Source organism: Saimiri boliviensis, chromosome 2 (genome assembly GCF_048565385.1).
Source record: "Saimiri boliviensis isolate mSaiBol1 chromosome 2, mSaiBol1.pri, whole genome shotgun sequence".
NCBI classification, from domain to species: domain Eukaryota; kingdom Metazoa; phylum Chordata; class Mammalia; order Primates; family Cebidae; genus Saimiri; species Saimiri boliviensis.
This window is the reverse complement of record NC_133450.1, coordinates 143878409-143901744: the sequence shown is the minus strand read 5'-3', so window position 1 is coordinate 143901744 and position 23336 is coordinate 143878409. Positions and strand designations below refer to the sequence as shown.

Below are 23336 nucleotides of genomic sequence, written 5' to 3'. Positions count from 1 at the left end.
TTCCTCGAGCACCGTCTGCGGCTGCTGATAGATTTCAATTAAGATACCACGAGCACGGGCACCATCGCTTCTCCAGGGGGTGGGTGGTGGCGCGGGCATGCCCCGGCCCTGCTGCCTTGTCCTTATCCTTACCCCCACCTGGAGCGGCTGGAGGGGCCTCAGGCAGGGTCTCCCCATCTCCCCTCCTTCCATCCACCAGGTTCAGGGGATGGGGCGAGCTTGGTGGGGCACCAGCGTGTGGACCCTGCTGGGGCTCCCCACACCCCAACACACGCACATTAGTGACCAGGAACCTCCCTTTCCTGAGCCTCAATTTCCTCATCTCTAAAAGGAGGGAATGACAGCAGGGCCCCCACTTAGGTGGGCAGTCGGTCCATGGGAAACATGTAGCGGGGCTCTCAGTGGGTAGGTGGTCAGCGTGGGGTGTGGGCATGAAGTCCACTCGGGGTGTGACCTTCCCTGCTGTCGGCATCCCTCAGGTAACAGGGCTCAGCAGGCAGGTGGGAGAGGGCCCTGCCCTTGTGGGCCTCGGGTGAGGAGGGGGCATACGTGGGTGGCGGGTCTTGCCAGGGGCCTCTGTACACAGAGGAGCGGCCCTGCCTCGCCGCCCCAACCCTGCCTTTGGGGCCCCTGCCCCCATCTCCCAGAGGTGTCACTGAATGTCCTCACAGGCCTGGGGCCCTCGTGACCCCGGCTGGTGTCCAGACTCCACTCTCAGCCTCAGGTGGTGCTTCCCACCAGCCACACCGGCCCACACGTTTCTCACCCTCTTCCTTCCTGCCCACGGCCCCCTCAGCTCTGCCCTGCACAGGGGAGCTCCGTCCTCGTCCATCTCACCCTCTCCCTCCCACCCAAGGCCCCCCTCAGCTCTGCCCCGGACTGGGGGACTCCATGGATGTCCGCACCCCGGGGGCGTAAGTGCAGGAGCACACCAAGGGGTATGCGAGGCCACCCAGATGACACCAGGGCACATGGCCCCCAGCGCCTTTGTGTTCCACGTATATTCAAAACATTCAAGGGAGTGATGTCCCGGGGCACAGGGTTTCTTTCTGGAGTGAAGAACATGCTCTGGACCTAGTGGTGATGGTTGCACAACGCGGAATATACTAAAAACCACGGGGTCACGTGCTTCCAAATGGGGCACTTTGCCTAAGTAAATCATGTCTCAAGAACAACCAGAAAAACACGCCTGACTTCAGGCCACAGCCACCTCCCAAATATGTAAGTAGACAGGACCTCAAACCCGTGATTCTTTTAAGATATTTTGTTAAGATAAATGATATTTTGTGTTGACAAATGAAGTTCTGTTTAGAATATTTTGTTTAGATAGTAAAATTTTAAGGAAATTTCAAAAATTTCAAATACTCAGTGAAGGCCCAGCCCCATGGCTCACCCCTGTAATCCCCGCACTTTGGGAGGCGGAGGCGGGTGGATCACCTGAGGTTGGGAGTTCGAGACCAACTTGACCAACATGGCGAAATCTCTACCAAAAATTAGCCAGGCATGGTGGCACATGCTTGCAATCCCAGCTACTCGGGAGGTTGAGGCAGGAGAATCGCTTGAACCCAGGAGGCGGAGGTTGCAGTGAGCAGAGATCACGCACGCCATTGCACTCCAGCCTGGGCAACAAGAGCAAAAACTCCGTCTCAAAAAAAAAAAAATATGGAGTGAATTTGAAGGTAATTAATAATGCTGGCAGAGCCTTCTGAGCTCCTACTCCATGCCAGGTAGGGGCAGTGTCCAGCAGTAGGAAGGCGTGGGGGTGCCACAGGCCCAAGCAGGAACCCTGGCTGGGAGCACCACTGGCCGCTCCTGGGAGTTACATGCTGGGTGTCCCTGGCACCCTAGGGTAGGGTGGTGCCGAGGCCTACTCTGGCCTCCCTGGGCCTGGCACTGGGCCTGGCATGCTGACAACCATCTGCCCAAGCTCGCCTGACTCAGGACAACCAGCAGATCCCGGTGACCCCGGCAGGAACCGGCCTCCAAGGGTGTGTGGGACCCTCCACCTCCGCCTTTATGAGCCATGTACGTAGAGCCCCCCCCATGCCAATCACTTTCCTTGGCACTGTCTGGCCTCATTCCTTCTGAGTGCCTGTCACTTTCATGCGGGACACCTGTGAGCTGGCTCAGGCATGCTGAGGCCAGGGAAACCCAGCCCAAACCCATCCAGGGAACAGCTGGGACCCAGCTGTGTCTGGAAGGCGTGAGGCAGAGGCCTACCAGGGCCGGGGTGGGGCTCACCTAGCCAGTGCTCCCCGGTGAGCCTGCCGAAGCCTTCTCGGTATGCATCCCAGCCCCGGAAGAAGTTCACAGAGCCATCCTCCCGGCGCTGAAACACCTGCAAAGGAAGATGGGGATGGAGCGTTGGCCCTGACCATCCCAGGACTCACAGCCCAAGTGAGCCCATCCCACCCGGAGACTCCCCTCACCCTGCTCTCGACCAGCCCCTCGGGAGGGCAGGGGCCTGGCCTCCCACTTCCCGCCACAGCCCCTGGCCTAGAACACAGCAGGGGCTCCAGAGCTCAAGGTGGGATTGACCAAATGGCCACAGGTCCCCGAAACGGCTCCGCAGGAAGGAATTCCAGGCCAGGCGCAGTGGCTCACACCTGGAATCCCAGCACTTTGGGAGGCTGAGGCAGGAGCATTGCTTGAGCACAAGACTTCAAGACAATATAATGGGACCCATCTCTATAAAAATTTTTTAAAAAGACGCCGGGTGTGGTGCCGGGCACTTATAATCCCAGCTACTTGAGAGGTTGAGGCTGGAGGATCCCTTGAGCCCCGGAGGCTGAGGCTGCAGTGAGCTATGATCACGCCACTGTACTCCAGCCTGCACGACAGAGCAAGAGTCTCTTAAAAAAAAAGGGGGGGCTGTGGGCCGGGCACGGTGGCTCACACCTATAATCCCAGCACTGGGAGGCCGAGGCGAGTGGATCACGAGGTCAAGAGATCGAGACCATCCTGGTCAATATGGTGAAACCCCGTCTCTACTAAAAATACAAAAATTAGCTGGGCATGGTGGCGTACGCCTGTAGTCCCAGCTACTCGGGAGGCTGAGGCAAGAGAATTGCTTGAACCCAGGAGGCGGAGGTTGCGGTGAGCCGAGATCGTGCCATTGCACTCCAGCCTGGGTAACAAGAATGGAAGTCCGTCTCAAAAAAAAAAAAAAAATGGGAGTGTGTGGGCCGGGCACAGTGGCTCACGCCTATAATCCCAACACTTTGGGAGGCCGAGGCTGGTGGATCACCTAAGGTCAGGAGTTCAAGACCAGCTAGCCAACATGGGGAAACCCTATCTCTACTAAAAGTACAAAAATTATCCAGGCTTGGTGGTGCGCACCTCTAACCCCAGCTACTCAGGAGGCTGAGGCAGAATTGCTTGAACCCGAGTGGCGGAGGTTGCAGTGAGCTGAGACCGTGCCACTGCACTCCAGCCTGCGTGACAGAGCAAAACTCTGTCTCAAAAAAAAGAGGGATTTCGGTGGGGTGGGGTGGGGTACGGGAAAGCCGGCTTTGGGGTCCGCCTCCGGCACTCTGCTCTGGGCTCCAGTTTCCCCAGTGGCCAAATAAAGTGGGGAGTGGGGGGGACAGGGTCCTAATATCTTTTTCCAGGTCAAAACAAAACTGAACAAAAGCCTAGCCTCCAGTTTTTGAGGACCAAGAGCACCCCCCACACACCCGAGGCTTGGCCTCAAGAGCCCTTTCCCTTAACAAGCTCCCCTTCCTCAAAACAAGCCTGGGCGGGGGTCGGGGTGCTGGGAAACTGGAGTCCAAGCGGCCACTCAGGGAAGGACAAGGCACCCACAGCTGGTGGGATGTGACTTGGGTACCAACGAGCCGCCGGGCTGCCTCTGGTCTTCATTTTAATAACATTCTTGATTTGGGAGTCGGGAATCCCATCGGTTAAATTGCTTTGAAATAAGTACCACGCTGGTCCAGGCCAGAGCTGCCTGGAGTATTTACAGGATCTGCTGACAATCCGTCCCGGCTGGCCTCCCCGGCCCTCTCAGCCCTCCCAGCCCCTCTTTCTGTTTAACAAGCCTTTTCCTGCTTATTCTCCGAGGCAGCTCCCGCGGCCCGGCCAGCCTCCATCTGTGTCAGAGTCTGATGTGGTGCCAGTGAGCTGCCAGTTTCATAACGAAGCGGCCCGATTTCAGTCGCTCGGAACTGCCCGGGTGCCCAGTCTGACCCGAGGCGTCTGCCGGGTGAGCGTTTGCCGATGCTCGGAGCCCCCGGGGACCTGTCCCTCACGGTGTTTGGGCAGCTCTGACGTCAGGGAGCCGGAAGGAGATGACACCTCCTTTTTCGTGCTCTGCTGCCTCAAACCTGGCCAGACTCTGAAATCTGAAAGTCCTCAGGAGTGACCGGCTTGGGGCGGAAGGAAATTCGATCAGGCTTGGGGAGATCTGAGGAGTGGTGGAGAGCCGTATTGATGGCTGCATATTGGGACCCTGAGCACGCACCCTTTCAAAGGCCTAATCCTGGCAGAAGCTCAGGTGCTCCCCCGAGAAATCGGCGGGCAGTGGGAGCCTGTTTCTGCAGGAGGAGGGGAGCTGGAGGGACCTTCGGGCCCCGAAGCCCCCTGGGATGCCTGACTGGCACTGGCTGTTGGCTGGGCCTCCGCCCTGGGTATTGGGACCTGGGCATGCTCAGTGCTGAAGAAGTTCCATGCCAGGCAGGGGAGCCCTGTGCTTGCGATCTGGGTTTCAGAGCCCCCCACTTTGCCTCAGAGAGCCCTGACGAGTCCCCCCTCCTCTCCAGGCCATAGCACACACATCTGCAAAGCAGAGATCATAGCCATCCACTGAGAATAAGTTCAGGGCTGGCACATAGTAGGTGTTCAGCAAATGCCAGCTGCATGGTGAGCCACAGCACTGAGGCCCAGGCCTGGGTGAGGGCTCCTGCCTCCCCACTCCTCTCTCGGACTCCGGCCTCACTCTCCCCCAACCTCTCACCCGCTGCCGAGGCCCCTGTCCGAGCCTCTCTTTCCCATAGATGTTCCACCGAGCATCTCTCACCAGGCACCAGCTGGGGAGGCCAAGTCAGAGGGTACCAGGTCACACTCCTGCCCTCAGGGGCCTTAGGGCAAAGGAACACAGGTCAAGCCCGTGCTCAGGGGACCCGAACTGGGCAAGAAGCAGGACTGACTTGGGGGTGGGGAGAGAGCAGGTGTGCCCAGCAGGGTGGTCCCGGAAGAGGGGCAGGAAATGCAGGGAATCGAGGCTGAAGTGGGGGTGGTGGGGGCAGTGGGGGTAGGTGGGGGTGGTGAGGGTGGTGGGGGCGGTGGGGGTAGCGGGGGTGGTGGTGGGGGCAGTAGGGGTGGTGGGGGTAGGTGGGGATGGTGGGGGTGGTGTGGATGGTGGTGGTGGTGGAGGTGGTGGGGGTGGTGGGGTTAGATGGGGGTGGTGGGGGTATTGGGGGTGGTGAGGGTAGTGGGGAGACTCCAGCAGCCAGTGGCTGTGCCCAACCAGGGCTGTGTGCGGGCAGGCGGGCTGACGGACAGGTGCCCCGCTGGGTCTCTTCCAAAAGGCTCAGAGGGAACATCCTGAATGAGAGCAAGAAGCCCCGTAGTCCAGACCACAGCCTCGGAGGGGGTCCCCCAGGCTCTGCCTCCAGCGCTCACTCCCACCACTGAGATGCCTGGAACCCACGATGCCATCCACGGAACTCAACCAGCCCCCAGCCCTGCCTTGACTCTTCAGGATGCGGTGGAGGGCTGCTCACACTGAGCATCCTGGCCGAGGGGATGATGGGCAGTCCAGTCCCGGGGGGTGGGCTACGTCCTCTCTGCACGCCCATGTCACTTCCCAAACCCTTTCCCCAAGCCCGGACGCCCCTCACCCTGTTACAGGCTGAAGCTGGGACACTGGTCACAGGTTCTGCTGCTCACAGCAGCAGAAAGCGGGAGTCTGACTACATCTTGGGCCTTCAACTCCACAACAGTCTGGACCGACCCTTGCTACCAGCGCTTGCAGGCAGATGTGCTGCCCCGGGTCCACACTCTCGCTTGGCGGCGGGTCCACTGAGCAGGGTGGATGCAGCCTTCAGTTGCCCCCTACCCAGGCCTTTTGTGCCAAGAGCTGGTCCCTGCACAGTCCCTGACCCTCTTTCCCACAGCCCTCCCACTCTGGGTGCCAGTTACAGTGACCCCACCATCCCCCCGGGGCTCCTCCTTGGTGCCAATCAATTGGGGTGAGTATACCTGGCCTCCTGACTTTGCCTCTGTCCAAAAAAGGACACTGAAATCATACATGGCCGGAGCTCCTGTCCACGTAGTCCGAATCAACGCCCATTTAGGAACTGCAGCAACTGCCAGGTGCCTCACACCTGTAATCCCAGCACTTCGGGAGGCCGAGGCGGGCAGATCACCGGAGGTTAGGAGTTCAAGACCAGCCTGGCCAACACGGTGAAACCCTTTGTCTATGAAAAATACAAAAATTAGCTCTGGGTGGTGGCAGGCACCTGAAATCCCAGCTACTCAGGAGGCTGAGGTAGGCAAATTGCTTGAACCCAGGAGGCGGAGGTTTCAGTGAGCCGAGATCCTGCCACTGCACTCCAGCCTGGCGACATAGTAAGACTGTCTCAAAAAACAAAAATTAGCCAGGCGTGTTGGCGGGCCCCTGTAATCCCAGCTACTCGGGAAGCTGAGGCAGGAGAATGTCTTGAACTTAGGAGGCGGAGGTTGCAGTGAGCCGAGATTGTGCCACTACACTCCAGTCTGGGTGACAAGAGTGAGACTCCGGCTTAAAAAAAAAAAAAAAAAAAAAAAAACTGCACAAGCTGGCGGCCAGCATGGGCACTTTTACATGGGCGGTGATAGATTTCCGCCCCTCCCTTAGGGGCCAAGACGTGTCTGTGGTCTGGCCTTGGAGAAGTGACCTGCAGACTGACGTCACCACACAAGCACACACATCTGCATCTCAGCAGAAGCTTCCAGACTCCAGACTTCGCTTTATGCAGAAGGATGTGCGCTAATACTTTCATTCTTGTTCTACTCCACTCTATTTGATTGAAAAAATAACGTTGATCAAACCCATTTAGTTGACTTTGCCAGTGGCCGGCGGAGTACTGCGTGAAGTTTGGGAACTGCTGACAGCCTGTGCCACGGGCTGTCCTGGCTTACTGGTTCAAACCCCGAGTGGCCGCCCGTGCCAGGCCCTGTGCTAGGATCTCAGGCTTGGAAACCCTGCCCCAACCTCGAGCCAATGACGGCCCAGTGTGGCCTGACTGGTGCAAGTGCCCAGGGTGGCCCGGATGGTCAGGTGGGTTCCCCAGCTTTCCCCAAGTGGGGAATGTTTAGTCTGACTCTGAGCGCAGGGTGAACTGCAGCTGTGGCTTCGTATTTCTGGCAAACAGCTGGACTTCAGTGACAGGGGACCTTGGTGATGCTGGATGCCTGGATGTGGCCAAGCACAGAGGGCTTTAATTACAGAGCGAGGACCAGCAGGGTAGGAGGACAGGGGGAGGAAGTGAGGAAAGGGTCCAGCCATCTACTTCCCCTTCTTTCTGCCCCACCCACCAAATGTGAATTCCCCACTCGGCAAAAAATGGGTGGGGAAGCCAGGCGCGGTGGCTCATGCCTGTAATCCCAGCACTTTGGGAGGCCAAGGCAGGTGGATCACTTGAGGTCAGGAGTTCCAGACCAGCCTAGCCAATATGGTGAAACCCTGTCTCTACTAAAAATACAAAAATTAGCTGGGCGTGGTGGCAGGCACCTGTAATTCCAGCTACTCGGGACGCTGAGGCAGGAGAATCGCTTGAACCTGGGAGGCGGAGGTGGCAGTGATCCTGCACCATTGCACTCCAGCCTGGGCAAGAGACCCAGTTTTTTTGTGTGTGTGTTTTTTTTTAAAGGGAGTAAGAGAACGAAACGTAGGGAAACAAAGATTCATTTTCAGGCCAAAACACTCACCGTGTCCGTGGCCTCTTGGACAGATGCCACGAGTGGGATGACAGATAGTGCGTGTTTTCCCGGTGCGGACTCTCAGAAGCCCGCCGCCAGCGCATCTTGGAAGTGCCACTCATAGGGGCTCTGCCAAGGGAGTGCTGGGCTCACATGGTCCCGCAGATGGTACTGGGTGGGTTCAAAGGAAGGAGTGGTGGCTCTGAGTGCGGTGGAGGGAAGACAGGAGCCACCGCCGACTGCCCTGTGTTTGTCAGACGAGACCTGGGACCAAGGGAGGCAGAGACGCCTCTGGGCCACTGTGGCCTCAGGCTCCACAGGCTGCATCCCGTCCAGGCTGCCTCTGCAAACAGACCCTGAGCAACCAGCTGCTGCTTTGCCACCATGCCCAAACATGCAGCTGGCATCCTGAGCACTGAGCTGGGCTCTGTGGGCATCCCGGCACCCGGTCAGTGCCTTAGAGAATGACCACAGCCCTGGAGGGAGGGCTGGTGCTCCCATTAGGCAGATGAGAAGACTGAGGCTTGGAGGAGCAGCCACCCAGGTGTCCTGGACTGAGATGACCAGAGGAGTAGGGATGACAGCGCCCTGGATAAAGGCTGGGAGCAGCCGGCAGGGTACTTCATGGCTCTTCCATGCCCATGAGCCCACCAGTCGCTCAGTCCCAGGGAGCTCCCCGTGCTGGCACCCAGGAGACCTGAGTTCTACCCAGACTGCAGCCAGCAGGGCTTCTCCCCTGCAGAGTAAGGGCTGGTACACAGCACCTTGAGTGTGCTCGGGCTCACAGGGGTGACCTTGGCCCTCAAAGCTCATAGTCCATGAGAGTTGGATACACAAGCCAGCATCTACAGGGCAGAGCAGCTCCCAAACCCCAGGCCTCAGTTTCCTCATCTATAAAGCTGGGATTATAAAAGCCTCAACCCACAGAGTTTTGATGAGAATTAAGTGTGCTGGGGCACAGCATTCAACAGAGCTTGCTAGGAGCCCTGAGAAGGAGTCTCTCTGCTGGGACAGTTGGAGGTGGTTGTGTGGGAGGGCTTCCTGGAGGAGATGCCTGGCTGAACTGCACATTGAGCAGGGCCTTGCCAGGTGGTCAGAAAAGCCGAAACCCAAGGAATGGGGAGTGGGTGGGTCCAAACCCTATGAGATTGGGAGAGGGGGTCTTTAATGTCTTAGAAGGCCTCCTGGGAAGCAGCAACGGGTTTTTCCTAGACTGTGATCAAACTGCTTCAGTGCTGGTTGCGGAGCTGTGGCCACCAGCCTCCCAAGCTTCCTGATCAGGTGACTGTGGGAGGGGGCAGGGGAGTTCTGGCAGAGGAGGGTTCGTATTTTTAAAGAACAAAGAACTGGGATGTGTGAGCAGCAGCAGCCTTCAAAGGCAGCCCCGGGGTGGCTCTGCAGCCTTCCCAGGAGTCTGGCTTTGCCTTAACTCCTTTCTGCAAACCTTTGGGCAGTGCCCCCAGGGAGGCCTCTGGGCTCGGTCAGGAACAAGGCAGAGGCGAGTTCAAATCCTGCCTGCCTCTCACCAGCACGTGGCCTCGGACAGGCCTCAGAACCTTTCCAAGCCTGTTTGTTCTGCGTAAGCCCCCGCGGGGCCCGTGGGGAAGATGCAGCCGAGTCACTGCGGAAACGGACGCCAGGTCTGACCAACATCACCACCCTCCCATCAGGGCCAGCTGCTGAGCCCAGAAGGAAATCGGGCCCACTCCTTGTTTTTGACTGAAAATGGTACCCCCAGGCTTGGCGCCCTGCCGTCATTCCCAGGCTTGGCAGTCGACGCCTGCCGGCTCTTGGCACAGCACTGCCAAGCTGCCGTTTGTCGGGTGCTGAGCCACATGAGGCACCGGGCCGGGTCCCGCACGTGCACCGGCCCGTTTACATTCAAAATTCGAAAAATCCAAACTGCTCCCACAGAGGCGCACTTTGCCTGTGCAGAGGAACCAAGGAAACGTGAGGGTGTTGTCCGAGGTCACCGGTCACCCCCTCATTATGAATGCATGTGCTCTCCGAGGACCACTCCCCAAGGCAGGGCATGGCTGGGCAGCAGCTTGGGGATAGTGTGGCCCACCTATGTCACGGCAGATCTCCTGCCATCATTGCTCTGGGACAAGGAGGGCTGGCCACAGCCACAGCCCGAGCAGGAAGGAGCCAACAGCTCATCTATTAGACACTGACGTCCTGCTGCTCAGCCTCCCGGCACAGGGGCCCAGGCTGGCAGCAGGGGAGACCCCGGGAGCTTTCCATCCCTCCCCGAGCCTGCTGCTGGGTCCTTTGATGTTCTCCATGTGAGGGCTGGGTTCCTGGAGCGCTCAGGTGGGGGAAGAGGGGGCCCCTTTCCAGGGGAGCCAATTAGAAGAGGCAGATGTGAACCGGCTGATCTGGCACACAGGAAGCACCTGGTGGAGGCCAGGGCCAAACAGAACGGGGTTTGGGACACTTGGCACTGTGGTGTCAGGGACGCTGGCTGTGCCAGGATCGTCGCAGGTGGGTACGGGGTCCTATCATGGCCCCTCCAAGTCCCTGCTGAAGGAGTCGCTGATCTGGACCCTGTGTGTGTAACCCGGCCAGTGATAATGCAATGATGGGGACTTGGCCATCAGGCCGAGGGAGCAGCGCTGCCCCCGAAGACTGTGCTGGGGACAAGACCATGTATCAGGGCAGGGAGGTGGGTGGAAGCAGGGAGCCCAGGTACTGAGGCTGAGCAGGGGCCCTCCTCTGCCCACCCGCAGCAGGTTCTGGGCACAGCCACCCCATTCCCCAGGCCCTGCAAGGCAGGCAAGAGGGCCACCCCATTGGACAGATGAGCAAGGGGCCGCTCCAAGAAGGGATATGGGCCAGGCCAGGGGGCTCACGCCTGTGACCCCAGCACTTTGGGAGGCCAAGGCGGGTGGATCACCTGAAGTCAGGAGTTCGAGACCAGCCTGGCCAACATGGCAAAACCCTATCTCTACTAAAAATGCAAAAATCAGCCAAGCGTGGTGGCGCATGCCTGTAATTCCAGTTACTCGGGAGGCTGAGGCAGGAGAATCACTTGAATCCAGGAGGTGGAGGTTGCAGTGAGCCGAGATCACGCCATTGCACCCTAGCCTGGGTGACAGAATGAGACTCGGTCTCAAAAAAAAAAAAAAAAGAAAAAAAAGAAGGCATGTGACCCTCGAATCTTACATGGCCAGGGGCGCTGGGGGTGGGGGTGGGGCTGGCAATGGCTGGCTTCATCCCACTTGGGACCTTCTGAATAGGGACATTTGGCCTTTCTTTTTATGACTCCGCCTCCCCTTGATTGTAAGATGCTACAAGGCAGAGCCAGATCCTTGGTTCACAGGGAACCCCAGGGGCTCGGCACTGACTCCCTCCTCCTCCTCCCCCTCACTCCTCACAGGTGAGCAGCCTGTGAAGGGTTCTGACTTGGCCCATATCTGCAGAGCAGCGCTATATGATACCCATTTAACAGATGAGAAAAGCGAGACTTACAGAGGTGAAGCTATACCGCCAAACGGTGCCAACAGCCACTCATCCGGCAAGCGTTTAGGGATCACTGAGGGTGTGCAGGTGCTGTGCCCACCCTGAGCTAATGTGGCCAAAAGAGGGTATGGTCCCTGCCCCTGGGACTCCTGCCACGAAAGGGCTGGACCTATGATGGGCATGATGACGGGGCCTGAGGATCACCTGCAAGACCCAGCCCCTGCCACCTCCCCGCCTTGTCTTGGACCCAAACCTCCTTAAACCAGGTAGGCCAGTAGCCCCAAGCCGCTGCGGCCCCAAAATAAGACACACCATCTTGCTGCCCCTCACTCCTCCCACCCCCGAGACTGGAGTAGGGGCTTCTCCTCCCGGCCCCGGGGCTCCCCATCCCTGATATAAATCAGCTGTCATGTCCTTCTGTCTGCCAGGCCAGGAGCTCACTGACCTGTCTAGTGGCTGCTGACCTCCCTGAGCCTGGCTTGCTTTGGACGCTCCGGGTTTGAAGATAAGATTAAGCGTGTGCCACCGAGGGAGGACTAGAGCCTGCTGAGTGACCGTGGGCACATCCCTGGCCTTCTCCAAGGCTGCCCTGTCTGCCTCCAGGGATTGAAGGGTGCCGGTGTGATGCCAAGGGAGGGAGCAGGGGCGTATGAACTGTAAAGTGGCCCTGGGGACAGGGCTGCTGAGCTCTGCCCTCGCCCACACAGGCTCTGGAGGGAGTGTCCAGCCGCAGAGTCTCCGGGGCACAGCTTCAGGTGCCCTGTCCTCCAGGGAGGATCAGGTGACGTTGGCACTCAAGGCCTGGCAGTTTGGACAGGGAACCTAATGAGGATGGATGGTATCCGGGGCTGGAGAGGCAGCAGCCAGCTCCTTCCCAAACAAAAATTGAGTTTCTGAGAGATTCCGTGTGGCAGGGGGGCGATCCTGACAGATGTCCAGAGGTTCCTGGGAAAAGATTGCTTCTGATGGATGCCTAAATGGATATTAACGCTCCCTGGCCAGGCAAGCCCTTCTCAGATGAGAAGCCTCTCTCCCAGAGACCCCGGAGAAAGCAGGGGCTATCGGAACGACCCGCCTCCCAGTCCAAATCCTGATTGACTTCCCGGGAGATTGGCTTCACGTCCACCGGAGTGGAAGACGCATGGCCCGCGCTGGCATCCTGATCTTTCATTAAGCCTGTCCTGACCCTTAACTCTGATTTCTGGGTTCGGTTGGTGCCTTCTCACTGTTCCGCCCGCCCAGGGGGTCCCAGAAGCAAATGCCATAACTCAGACGTTCGTTCTTGGCGTTAGGAAAACAAAAGAGCTTTCATCCCCCAGACGCAGATCCAGTACATTTAAAAGCTCTCCTCCGGAGCTTGAAGACAGGTTTAGAGATGTGTCTGTCTTTGGGGTCTTGGGGGGATTCTCGTCTGCTCTCACACTGGCTCCTAACACGGCTGGCTCTGCCCTGCTGGCGCACTCGCCCCTCTACCGCCAGCCTGTGCGGGCCTCCCTGCGTCCTGCCCTTGCAGGGGCTGGCTGACCCCTTTCAAAACTGATCGGGGCTGCCTGCACCCCGCCTCCCGCCACAAATCCCCGCCAAGAAGCTTCCCGCTCTCCTGTTTCTCGGGCACTTGTTTTGTCTGATGTTAACCCCCTCCAGACGTTTGTGGGCCTGGACATCAATACTCCAAGAATTGTCAACACCGGCTGGGCGCGGTGGCTCATGCCTGTGATCCCAACATGTTGGGAGGCCGAGGTGGGCAGATCACAAGGTCAAGCGATCAAGACCATCCTGGCCGACATGGTGAAATCCCAATCTCTACTAAAAATACAAAAATTAGCTGGACATGTTGGCATGCGCTTATAGTCCCAGCTACACGGGAGGCTGAGGCAGGAGAATTGCTTGATCCCGGGAGGCAGAGGTTGCAGTGAGCTGAGATCACGCCACTGCACTCTAGCCTGGTGACAGAGCGAGACTCTGTCTCTCAAAAAAAAAAAAAAAAAAAAAAAAAAGAAAAAAGAAAAAAGAAAAGAAAAGAAAGAAAGAAAGAAAAGAAAGAAAAGTAGTCAACACCAAGATCCCAGGTGAGAAACGGAGGCACTGTGCAGGCCTCTTCTCACTCCCCAAGTCCAAGGTCAGAGGCCAGGGAAGCCCCCACCTGGGCACCCCAGGAGCCGGATTCCCACTTCCCACGGCTTCAGGCCCCCGTTCCATCTCCTGGACCATGGTGGCCTCCCTCTAGGTCAGGAATTGGCTGGGGGCAGGGTCACACACACTCTGGATGGCTGGGGTGTTGCCAGTGCCTGGCACGGGGCGGGGCTCACTGTCACAGCCATTCACGCTAAATGCTGTGCGTGCGTTTGGTAACAGAAGCCCAGCTCAACCCCACGGGCACCAAAATGGACGTCTGTCTTCTTGGCCATCTTCCTCATTTTCTGAGGTTTGGCAGGAGGCACAGGTGATTCCCACCGTAGCTGCTAAAAATGCCAGCTAATTGCAGGGAGGTTGTAGGCCTGGGACTCAGGCCCACCAATTGGAAGCAGCTGAGGAAGCAAGGGCTGCAGGAATGGAGCCAGCCCCCGCCCCACATCCATCTGGGTTGTGGGGACACACCCAGGTTGAGCTGCTTCCTGCACTCGGTGGGAGCAGCCCTGGGGCAGTGGGTTTCTCACCCGGCCACCCCTGGTCTGGTCCGGGGCCTCTGTTCCGGGTGTCTCCAGCCTCCCAGACTCTCTCTAGCACATTCCCTCTGGGCTGAGCGCCCCACACTCCTGTGCTTGCAGTTAAGAGCTCTAAGGATGTAGGCAGGTGTCCCCATTTCACAGCCAAGGGAAAGGGGACTCAGAGAACAGGGGGAAGTTGTCCCAGGTCACACAGCAGGACTGAGAGCCACGCCCCGGCGGCCTGTGGGTGACGGAGCCAGAGCTCAAACCTCCCGGCCCCCTGCCTCTCTGACATCTGGCATCTGGCGTCGGGGCCCCATCACAGACTTGTAGACCAAACGCTCGAAACGCCTCCTCCTCTTCCTCACCTCTCCCGAGGCACAGTCCCCACCCCGTCTTCCTCTTAGCACCCCAGTAGCTCCCCCCGCAGCCTGGGGCCGGACACTCCAGCCTCACCTCCTCACTCACCACAAATCTCTCGGGCCCTGCTCCCCGAATGAGCTGTGAGAGCCTCGTCAGGCCGCCCCTCCTCCTGGAATGCTTTCTCCCTCCTGCCGGTGCTCAGAAATCCTCCCTGCTTTCATGGCTCATCAGAAATGTCCCCTTCGCCAGGACGCTTTACCCTCACCTCTGCTGCAGTGACTTCTTCCACCCTGAATCCTCCCTGGCCTGTAAACTCCTCGGGAGGACTAGGACAGGGGCTTCCCCAAAACCCAGTATACAGTAGGTGCTCAAAAATGTCTGTCCAACTGAAATGAAATGTGAAGCTGAGAAGCCTTAAAGAGCCAATTCTCCCGGCCGAGCAGCTTCTGGGGTGGCATGACCTCCAGGGACAGCAATGCAGGCTGTTCACTGCTCAAGAGCACCTGGCCAGTGGGCAGGGCTCACATCTTTCTCTTCCAAGCCCAGCATCCCGGTATGCACAAAGGAAGAAATATGCATTTTTAAAATGTGCACACAATCCCTCGGCGGCCAATGGCGGCCCTGCTAAGGCCCAACCCCAGGCCTGAGCCTCAGGAGGGCGTCAGAAGCCCAGCGGGAGAAGGGGGCAGTGAGCTCGGCTCCTACCACCAGGGGTCCCCAGCTCTAGGATGAAGTCAGCAAACCCCACCCAGAGGACAGCTCCTGCCAACTGCCTATATGCAGCATGGGAGCTGAGAAGGGTCTGAACTTTGAAGATGGTTTTTATTTATTTTATTTTTTTTAATTTTTTTTGAGATGGAGTCTTGCTCTGTCACCCAGGCTGGAGTGCAATGGCGCAATCTTGGCTCACAGCAACCTCCGCCTCCCAGGTTCAAGTGATTCTCCTGCCTCAGCCTCCTGAGTAGTTGGGTTTACAGGCGCGCGCCACCACACCTGGCTAATTTTTGCATTTTTAGTGGAGACGGGGTTTCACCATGTTGGCCAGGCTGGTCTCGAACTCCTGACCTCAGGTGATCCACTGGCCTCAGCCTCCCAAAGTGCTGGGATTATAGGTGTGAGCCACTAAGCCCTGCCTTAAGATGGTTCTTAAAAAGTCAAAAGAAAAAAATTTAAATATCCACTAAATAACATTTAAGGAAGAATATGTGAAAATGTTATAAAATTCACATTTCGGTGTCTACAGCTGTCCCCACACCTGTGCCTTTTGCTTTGCTCTGCGGCTGTTTTCCCTGCAAAGGACAGAGGGAGGTTTTGCTGCCACTGAGACGCCAATAGTCTCAGTGGCAACAACATCCCTCCGTCCTTCGTGGAACTGTGCGGACCGCAGGGCTCGACGCCTCCCCATCCGGCCCTTTGCAGACAGTGTGTAACTCAGTTCAGGAAGGGGCTTCCTGGAGACCCCTCTGGAGCTGCCCTGGGGTCTTCAAACCAGGGCCTCTGCCCCATTCTCCTGGCATCTGCTGCGGTCCTGGGCCTGCCCTGTGACTGGCAGTTGGGACATCTCCCTCAATTCCCACCCAGGCAGGAACCAGGAGGCGCAGGAATCAGACAGCTCTTGTCAGCCCGTAGCCTCGGGGGGTCTCTGCTCCCAGCAGCCATACCCCCCTTTCTCTTCGGCTCATGCGCCGTATATTGGGTAGTTCAGAAAAGTCAGGCGCACGCCAACATCAGACCTTCAACTCACATTAGCCACAGGCTCCTGCTGCCACGTGTCCTCCTAGGCCTGAACCCCAGCTTGCCGGGAAACGCCCCGCTGGAAGGACCACGGCTGGGGATTTCAGGGAGCCCACGGTGGCTCCTGCCTAATGTCCGCTCCGGAGGGGGCCCCCCAGGGTCTGCTCACGGAGTCCCCTGTGCCCCCTGTTCTGTAGGGGTGGGGTCAGGCCAGACAGAAGAGCACGGAGGGGGGGGGGCGGGGCCAGTCCACAGGTCCACAGCGGAGGGCTAAGTGGGGCCCTTCTGGGAAGGCTGGGGTTCAGGTACCCGGCCCCCCGGCCCCCATGCCTGTCCTGCGGCCCGCCCGGCCCCAGGCACTCACCGTCCAGCCGCCGCCGTCCGTGCGCATGTCGCAGTACACCTGGAAGCCGGCGGGGTAGTGGGTGGGAAAGACGGAGTAGACACCATCGTGCTGCTGTCCGCTTAGGAGCACGTCCAGACAGTCTCGGGGCCGGGAGCCTGAGGCAGGCAAGGCCATCAGGATGGCTGCAGCCCCCATGGCGTTCCTGCCCGGCCCCCTTGCCCACGCTGTCTGTCCACTGTAGGGTTGAGACAGCACTGGGTTTGGGAGTCGGACCTTGGCTCTGCCACCCCCTGCTGAGGCTGGGTGAGTCAGTCCCCCTCTCTGGGCCTTACTTTCCTCAAAGATGGACTGAAAGGGCTTCTGCACAGGCCACATGGACGCAGGGTCCAGCCCTGGGAATTTCATGGCTGGGGAACCCTCACCCCAGCTTCCCCAATCCCCAGACTGGGACCCGAGTCCCCAGAGGACGACAGCCCCTGCCCCACTCACCAGTGGCACAGCCTCGGGGCCGGGCTCCCCGGGCAGGCGCTCTCTGAAGGTCGGCCTTGGTGCGGGGCCGGCCCAGCCCCCGGTCCCTCTGCAGGGCATCCAGGATGTCACTGACGGAGTTCACCAGGTGCGCCATGTGGGCCTGGCTCTCAGAGAGAAGCTGCAGAGGACACAGGGTGAGCCGAGGGGGCGGGCTGAGTGGGCAGGGGCTCTGCTGGGGGTCGGGTGGCGCACACAGCATGTTACTGGCCAGAGTGGGCCCTCCCCTGAGGCAGAGGTGGGCTCCTGGTTCAGTGGCAGCCTCCATCCTGCCCTGGCCCCTGGGTCCCTGTCCAGGGTGGTCTGAGGGGTCAGCCGGGCTATGATGGGGCCTGTGCTCTGGGACCCCGAGGGTTCAGAGGACCAGGGAGCAAGCAGGAGGGGAAGGAAGCTCCAGCAGGCACCTGCCACCCCTGCTGCCCCAGGCTGTGTTCAGCCACCTCTGCGTGTTCAGCCCAGGGGTGTAAACTGGAGGAGGCCGTGCCGTGCAGGGAGAGGCATCGCTCAACGTTGGGCAAATCCAGCTTCAGCCCAGCACGTCCACTTGCCAGTTATATGACTGGGGGTAAGTGTCCTCACCACCCATTGTCTCCTCTGGCTTGGACAAACTGCTATGGGGACCGGTGACAACATGTGGGAACTGCCAGCCCAGTGTCAGTAACCGGTGGGTACTCAGCACACCAGGTTCCCACAGAACCTTCCAGGCTACCAGCATTCCCACTGCCACCTCTTCTGATCCCGAGCAAGGCCACTGAGGCGGGAGTGACTGATCTGCCCTTGACAGAGGGGTGCCCCTGAGGCTGGAGAGGCCGCAGGAGCCTTTGTGCAGGCCCCCAGGCTTCCAGATCAGCAAGGCTCCCCCCATCCCACCCCCACACCCCATGCAAACATCACTGAGTTTCTGTGTCTCTCCGATGTCCATGACCTCACTGGGCCCCCCATAGTGCTGCAAAGAGGGAAGATTTAAGGTTGTCATCTCTTGTAACAAATAGGGAAACTGAGGCCCTGAAAGAGCGATCTCTGAGAGTGAAGGACGGCATGGGAACCGACTCAGGATACCTCCCCAGGGCAGGCTGGCTGGCAGAAAAGGGGCCTGGGACCCTGTTCTTGTGCGGAAAAGCGGGGTCAGGGTGGGGATGGGGCAGTGGTCTGGACCAGGTTCTGGTGGTGATTGCCTGTGTTTAGACAGAGTTTCGCTCTTGTGACCCAGGCTGGAGTGCAATGGCGCGATCTCGGCTCACCGCAACCTCTGCCTCCTGGGTTCAGGCAATTCTCCTGCCTCAGCCTCCTGAGTAGCTGGGATTACAGGCACGCGCCACCATGCCCAGCTAATGTTTTGTATTTTTAGTAGAGATGGGGTTTCACCATGTTAACCAGGATGGTCTCGATCTCTTGACCTCATGATCCACTCGCCTCGGCCTCCCAAAGTGCTGGGATTACATGCGTGAGCCACCGCGCCCGGCGATTGCCTGTGTTTTGACTCCAGTCCCTCCCCCACTCACTAGCTGTGTGACCCTGGAACAGCATCCAAACGTCTCCATGTCTCCGTTTCCTTGTAACCCAAGATAAGGAGCCCTGGTTCTCTGAGTGGGGGATTCAGGGGAGCCTGGGCTGGCGAGCTCAGCCGTGCTTCTGCACCCGTCCCTCCCACCCTTCCCTCTATCACAGCCTGAGGCTGGAGCTTGCCAAGTGCAATGCTGTCCCCCAGCACCTCCACCTGTGTTGGATGCCTCAAGGGTCTGGGGTCTGTTGCCCCCACCCTGGGCTGCAGGACCAGGTGGAGGGTGAGGCAGTAGTGGGCTACAGCTGGCCAGCCAGCGATCTTGGAGCTGGCCGGGTCTTTACACACCGAACCTGTCACTTGCCAGATAATAGCCCATTCATGGAAGGAAAATAGAAATATACAGTGCCAGCAGTTTACAAAACATGATTCTCAGCTCGTCCAGAGGCAGGGGCCCTGCAAAGCTCTTAGTTTCCCTGTCAGTTTCCCCTCTGCTGAGCAGGTGATTCAGTGAGGGCTGAGACCAGGGGGGAGAGGAGCTCAGATGGGCAGGCAGAGCGTTTGAGCTCCGTCGGGGGTGCTTCACAGAGGGATATAGGGAGCACCCCCTATAGGAAGACGAGAGGTGGGGGCCTCCCTGCGATGCGTGTGCGGCAAAGATCACTTGGTTAATTCACACCGGTGCTGCCCGTTTATCTGAGTCAACACAGCCACAACGCACTCAAAAAACAGGCACGGCCTCCTCCCTCTTGCTAACGGGCAGGGAAGACCTCCGTTTAAACCAGCAGATGATTAAAGTTGAAAATGTACATCTAGACATGCCCCGAATTAATGGGGAAGTCAGTCCCTGCTCGCTGAGCTGCACAGGCGCGTGCGGGGGGCTGGCTGGGCAGCGCTGAGGCAGTGGCATGGGAGCTGCTGCTGTTCCCGGCACTGCTCGGCTGTGTGAGCCAGTCTGCGCAGGCACCCGCCACTCAGAGCCGCAGTCCGCCTCTCCGTAAAATGGGATAACAAGGCCGGGTGCGGTGACTCAGCCTGTAATCCTAGCACTTTGGGAGGCCAAGGCGGGTGGATTACCTGAGGCCAGGAGTTCAAGACGCGCCCAGCCAACCTGGTGAAAAACTGTCTTTACTAAAAGTACAAAAAAATTAGCTGGGCGTGGTGGCGCACGCCTGTAGTCTCAGCTACTCAGGAGGCTGAGGCAGGAGAATCGCTTGAACATGGGAGGCGGAGGTTGCAATGAGTCGAGATCGTGCCACTGCACTCCAGCCTGGGTGACAGAGCAAGACTCTGTCTCAAACAAACAAACAAAAAGAATAAAAATAAAATGAAAGAAAATGGGAGAGCAAACGTACCAACCTCCTGGGGCTATCGGGCTGCAAAGTGCCTTTCAGCACGGAGCCCAGCACACAGTGTGGGCCTGTCATTCCTATCGGAAAAGGGATTTTCACTCCAACACAGCAGCCGATGCCTGTCACCTTGGCACTCGGGGAGGCCGAGGTGGGTGGATTGCTTGAGGCCAGGAGTTTGAGACCACCCTGAGTACCACAGCAAGACATCGCTACAAAAAAAAAAAAAGTTTTAAATAAAAAATATTAGCTAGACATGGTGGTGCACACCTGTAGCGCCAACTACTTAGAAGGCCAAGTGGGAGGATTTCTTGAGCCCAGGACGGGGAGGTTGCAGTGAGCCCTGATCGCACCGCTGCTCTCTAGCATGAGTGACAGAGAAAGACTATCTTAAAAAAAAAAAGAAAAAAAAAAGGGAAGGGTGTTTTCAATAGTGGCATGGTGGCTGCCCACAGTTTTAAATTTCGGCTCATCAACCATTTCTACTCTAGGAATAAGGAGATGCTGATGGTGCCAACGGTGAGTATCCCCACGTAAACAGATGCCAGCCCAGCCCCGCAGCCAGGCGCTCCAGTATCCGCTCAGCATAGACCGAGTTACGCACATGTCACAGGGAAGACCCAGCCCGGAGAGGGAATGCCACCTGCCCAGCATCCCACAGCTGGCATGGATGGGGCCTGGACTGGGTCCCAGCTCTGCGGACTCAAACCCTCAGGACTGAATGGCTCAGCTCAGCCAGGAACAGCAGGCCTCAGGGACTGCATAGGAGCATCACCCCAGGCCGGGGGGCTGCAGGAGGTTGGGGATGAGGCCCAGGAACTCGCCCTCTTTTTCGTTTTTGAGACAGCCTCACTCTGTAGCTCAGGCTGGAGTGCAGTGGCGCAATCTCAGCTCACTGCAACCTCCACCTCCTGGGTTTGAGTGATACTCCTGCCTCAGCCTCCTGAGTAGCTGGGATTACAGATGCCTGCCAGGCTAACTTTTATATTTTTAGTAGAGATGGGGTTTCACCATGTTGGCCAGGCTGGTCTTGAATTCCTGACCTCAAGTGATCCAACCGTCTCGGCTTCCCAAAGTGCTGGGATTATGGCGTGAGTCATTACCGTGCCTCTCCAGGAAGCTGCCTTTATTTTATTTATTTATTTTTTTTGAGACTGAGTCTCACTCTATCACCCAGGTTGGAGTGCAGTGGCGCTATCTCGGCTCACTGCAACTTTTGCTGCCCGGGTTCAAGCAATTCTCCTGCCTCAGCCTCCCGAGTAGCTGGGATTATAGGCACCTGCTCACTGTGCCTGGCTAATTTTTGTATTTTTAGTAGAGATGGGGTTTCACCATCTTGGCCAGGCTGGTCTTGAACTTCTGACCTCATGATCCACCCACTTCAGCCTCCCATAGTGTTGGGATTACAGGCATGAGCCACCAAACCCGGCTGGAAGCTGCCTTTTAACAAGCTCCTCTGGCCATTCCAACCCAGGGTGCCTTCGGGAACAGCTTTGAGAAGCCCACATCTGTGCTGATCAGCCGAGGGTCTGGGAAGCTTGGAAGGAGGAGTTAGGAGCACGCTCGCTGCCTCTGAATGAAACATAAAGACACACTGTCTCTTGAATCATCCAGTCTGTGGGGAATGAGTCAAATCAAACATTTTTGGGGAAGTAAATATGTCAGGTGAGCCCGCACTCCTGGGCCCAGAAAGGCCGTTAGTCTTGTGGGAACATTCTGTACCTCTGTGCAGGCCATTGGGAGGGCAGGGCTCTGGGGTCCCCCTTCTAAATCCCCCACTCCAGCTCTAAGGGTGGGCCTTCATGAGCTGGGCCTGCGCTGACCAGGGGCTGAGCGATTTGGAGAGTGAGGTGGGGGGCGAACCAGAAAAGTCAGGAGGTACCCCCGCCCCCACCTGCCTGGGGAACTGCAGATGGAGGGGCAGCAGGAAGGCGGTCGAAACGTCCTCCCACCCCGGGAGGGGGAGCCACCTTCCCATCAGTCACCCAGACAAGGCGATGAGGACTGTAATTTCTCCAGCTGCAGCCTTCAGAGGGAGGGAAAGGGCCCATTGCTCATGAGTAACCAAATGCCTGGTTCTCCTAGTGGCTGCTGGGGGGTGGGGCGGAGGGGCCTGGGGTGCCCGTCGGGGTAGGGGCTTGGCTCCCAGCCTCCAGGGATCTGAGTTACCAGGAGGGCATGGCACAGGGCCAGAGGCGGGGCAGGGCTCTAGGGCAGCTGGATTCCCAGCCTGACCTGGCCACCACACCCAGGAAAAGTCACCACCTCTTTCTGAGCCACCATTTTCTGTCCTGGAAAATGGCAGAGTCAGATGAGATGATCCCAAATCCCACATCCTGTGAAGGAGGAACTGCCTGTGGGTGGCGCCTCCGGCATGGTCTCAGGGCTGGAGTTGGAAAGCTTCATCCAGACCCACCTGGGCTGGCTGGAGCCTGGCTTGGCTGGGAAAAGGGCACGGGACGGTGGATGGGGGTTTGGGACAGGCTACGGGTGTGGCTGGGCTGCCTGGACTGGTCTGTCCGTCCTTGGGAAGCTGTGGGTATTGCATAATCGTGAACTGGGACGGGGTAGGGGGGAGGGGTGCAGCTCTCTCTGACCTGGGAGCGCTGAGCAGCCACATGACCTTCAGCGCATCACAGCCCCTCTCTCAGCCTCCGTTTGCCCTGATGGGGCAATGCCCTACCTCAGCGGCATCTTGGTGCACTAGGGAAGCCCTCAAGCCCTGAATTTGACTGAACGCCAAATGCTGTGGGGCGTCCTACAATGACCCAGCGTCACCGGGAAAGAAACTGGGTTTGAATCGTGGCTCCACGAGCCGTGCAGTGGGATGAGTGACTGCACCTCCCCAAGCCTCATGGCTCGTCTGTAGATAGGAACAGCAGTAGCCCCTTGTCAGGGCCACTTGGGGATGAAGTGAGGCTGTGGACATCAGGCATCTGGCACGTGGCAGCAGCAACCCCTTGCCTCCGGCAAGACCCCAAGACGCAGACCCCAGCCCTACCTGGATGAGGCGGCCCTGCTCGCTCTGCAGAGCGCTGAGCCCCTGGCCCAGCGTGCTGTGCCCCTTCCGCAGCCCCACACACTCTGTCTGCAGCTCCGCGGCTCGGGCCAGCAGATGGGGCAGCTGGTCGGCCAGCGTGTCCAGCAGCTCCTGCTCCTGGTCGCCCACCAGCCGCGGCTGGGCCTGGTGCTCGGTCAGCGCCTGCAGCACCGACGCCTGCGCGCTCTCCAGGCGGGCGAAGCCGTCCGTGAGGTCGGGGCAGCGCGGGTCGATGAGGATGCTGAGGCGCGAGCTGTCGGCCCTCTCCACGGTGACCAGGGCGCTGTTGGCACCCGCGGCCCCGGTGCTGACGACAGGCGGGGGCGCCGTGCCCGGCGCGTGGGTGTGGTTCAGGAAGAGCACAGCCCCAGTCACGGCCACCGCCAGCAGCACAGCCAGGGCCAGCAGCACGGTGCACAGTACGTAGCCACAGCTCGGACGCTGCAGGCCCGCCCGGGACGCA

At 58.6% G+C, this 23336-nt stretch overlaps 1 protein-coding gene across 2 annotated transcripts in view; it reads right to left on the bottom strand.

Annotated features, from left to right (window-relative positions):
• FIBCD1 (fibrinogen C domain containing 1) overlaps positions 1-23336 on the bottom strand; it is a 38384-nt gene that overhangs the window by 4351 nt on the left and 10697 nt on the right. For both annotated transcript variants that reach the window (XM_074394615.1, XM_003920871.4), the window contains 4 exons: positions 22835-23314; positions 16945-17104; positions 16474-16610; positions 2242-2338 (listed from right to left, as the gene is read on the bottom strand). In XM_074394615.1, the coding sequence (XP_074250716.1) occupies positions 2242-2338; positions 16474-16610; positions 16945-17104; positions 22835-23314 (874 nt within the window). The remainder of the gene's footprint in view (positions 1-2241; positions 2339-16473; positions 16611-16944; positions 17105-22834; positions 23315-23336) is intronic.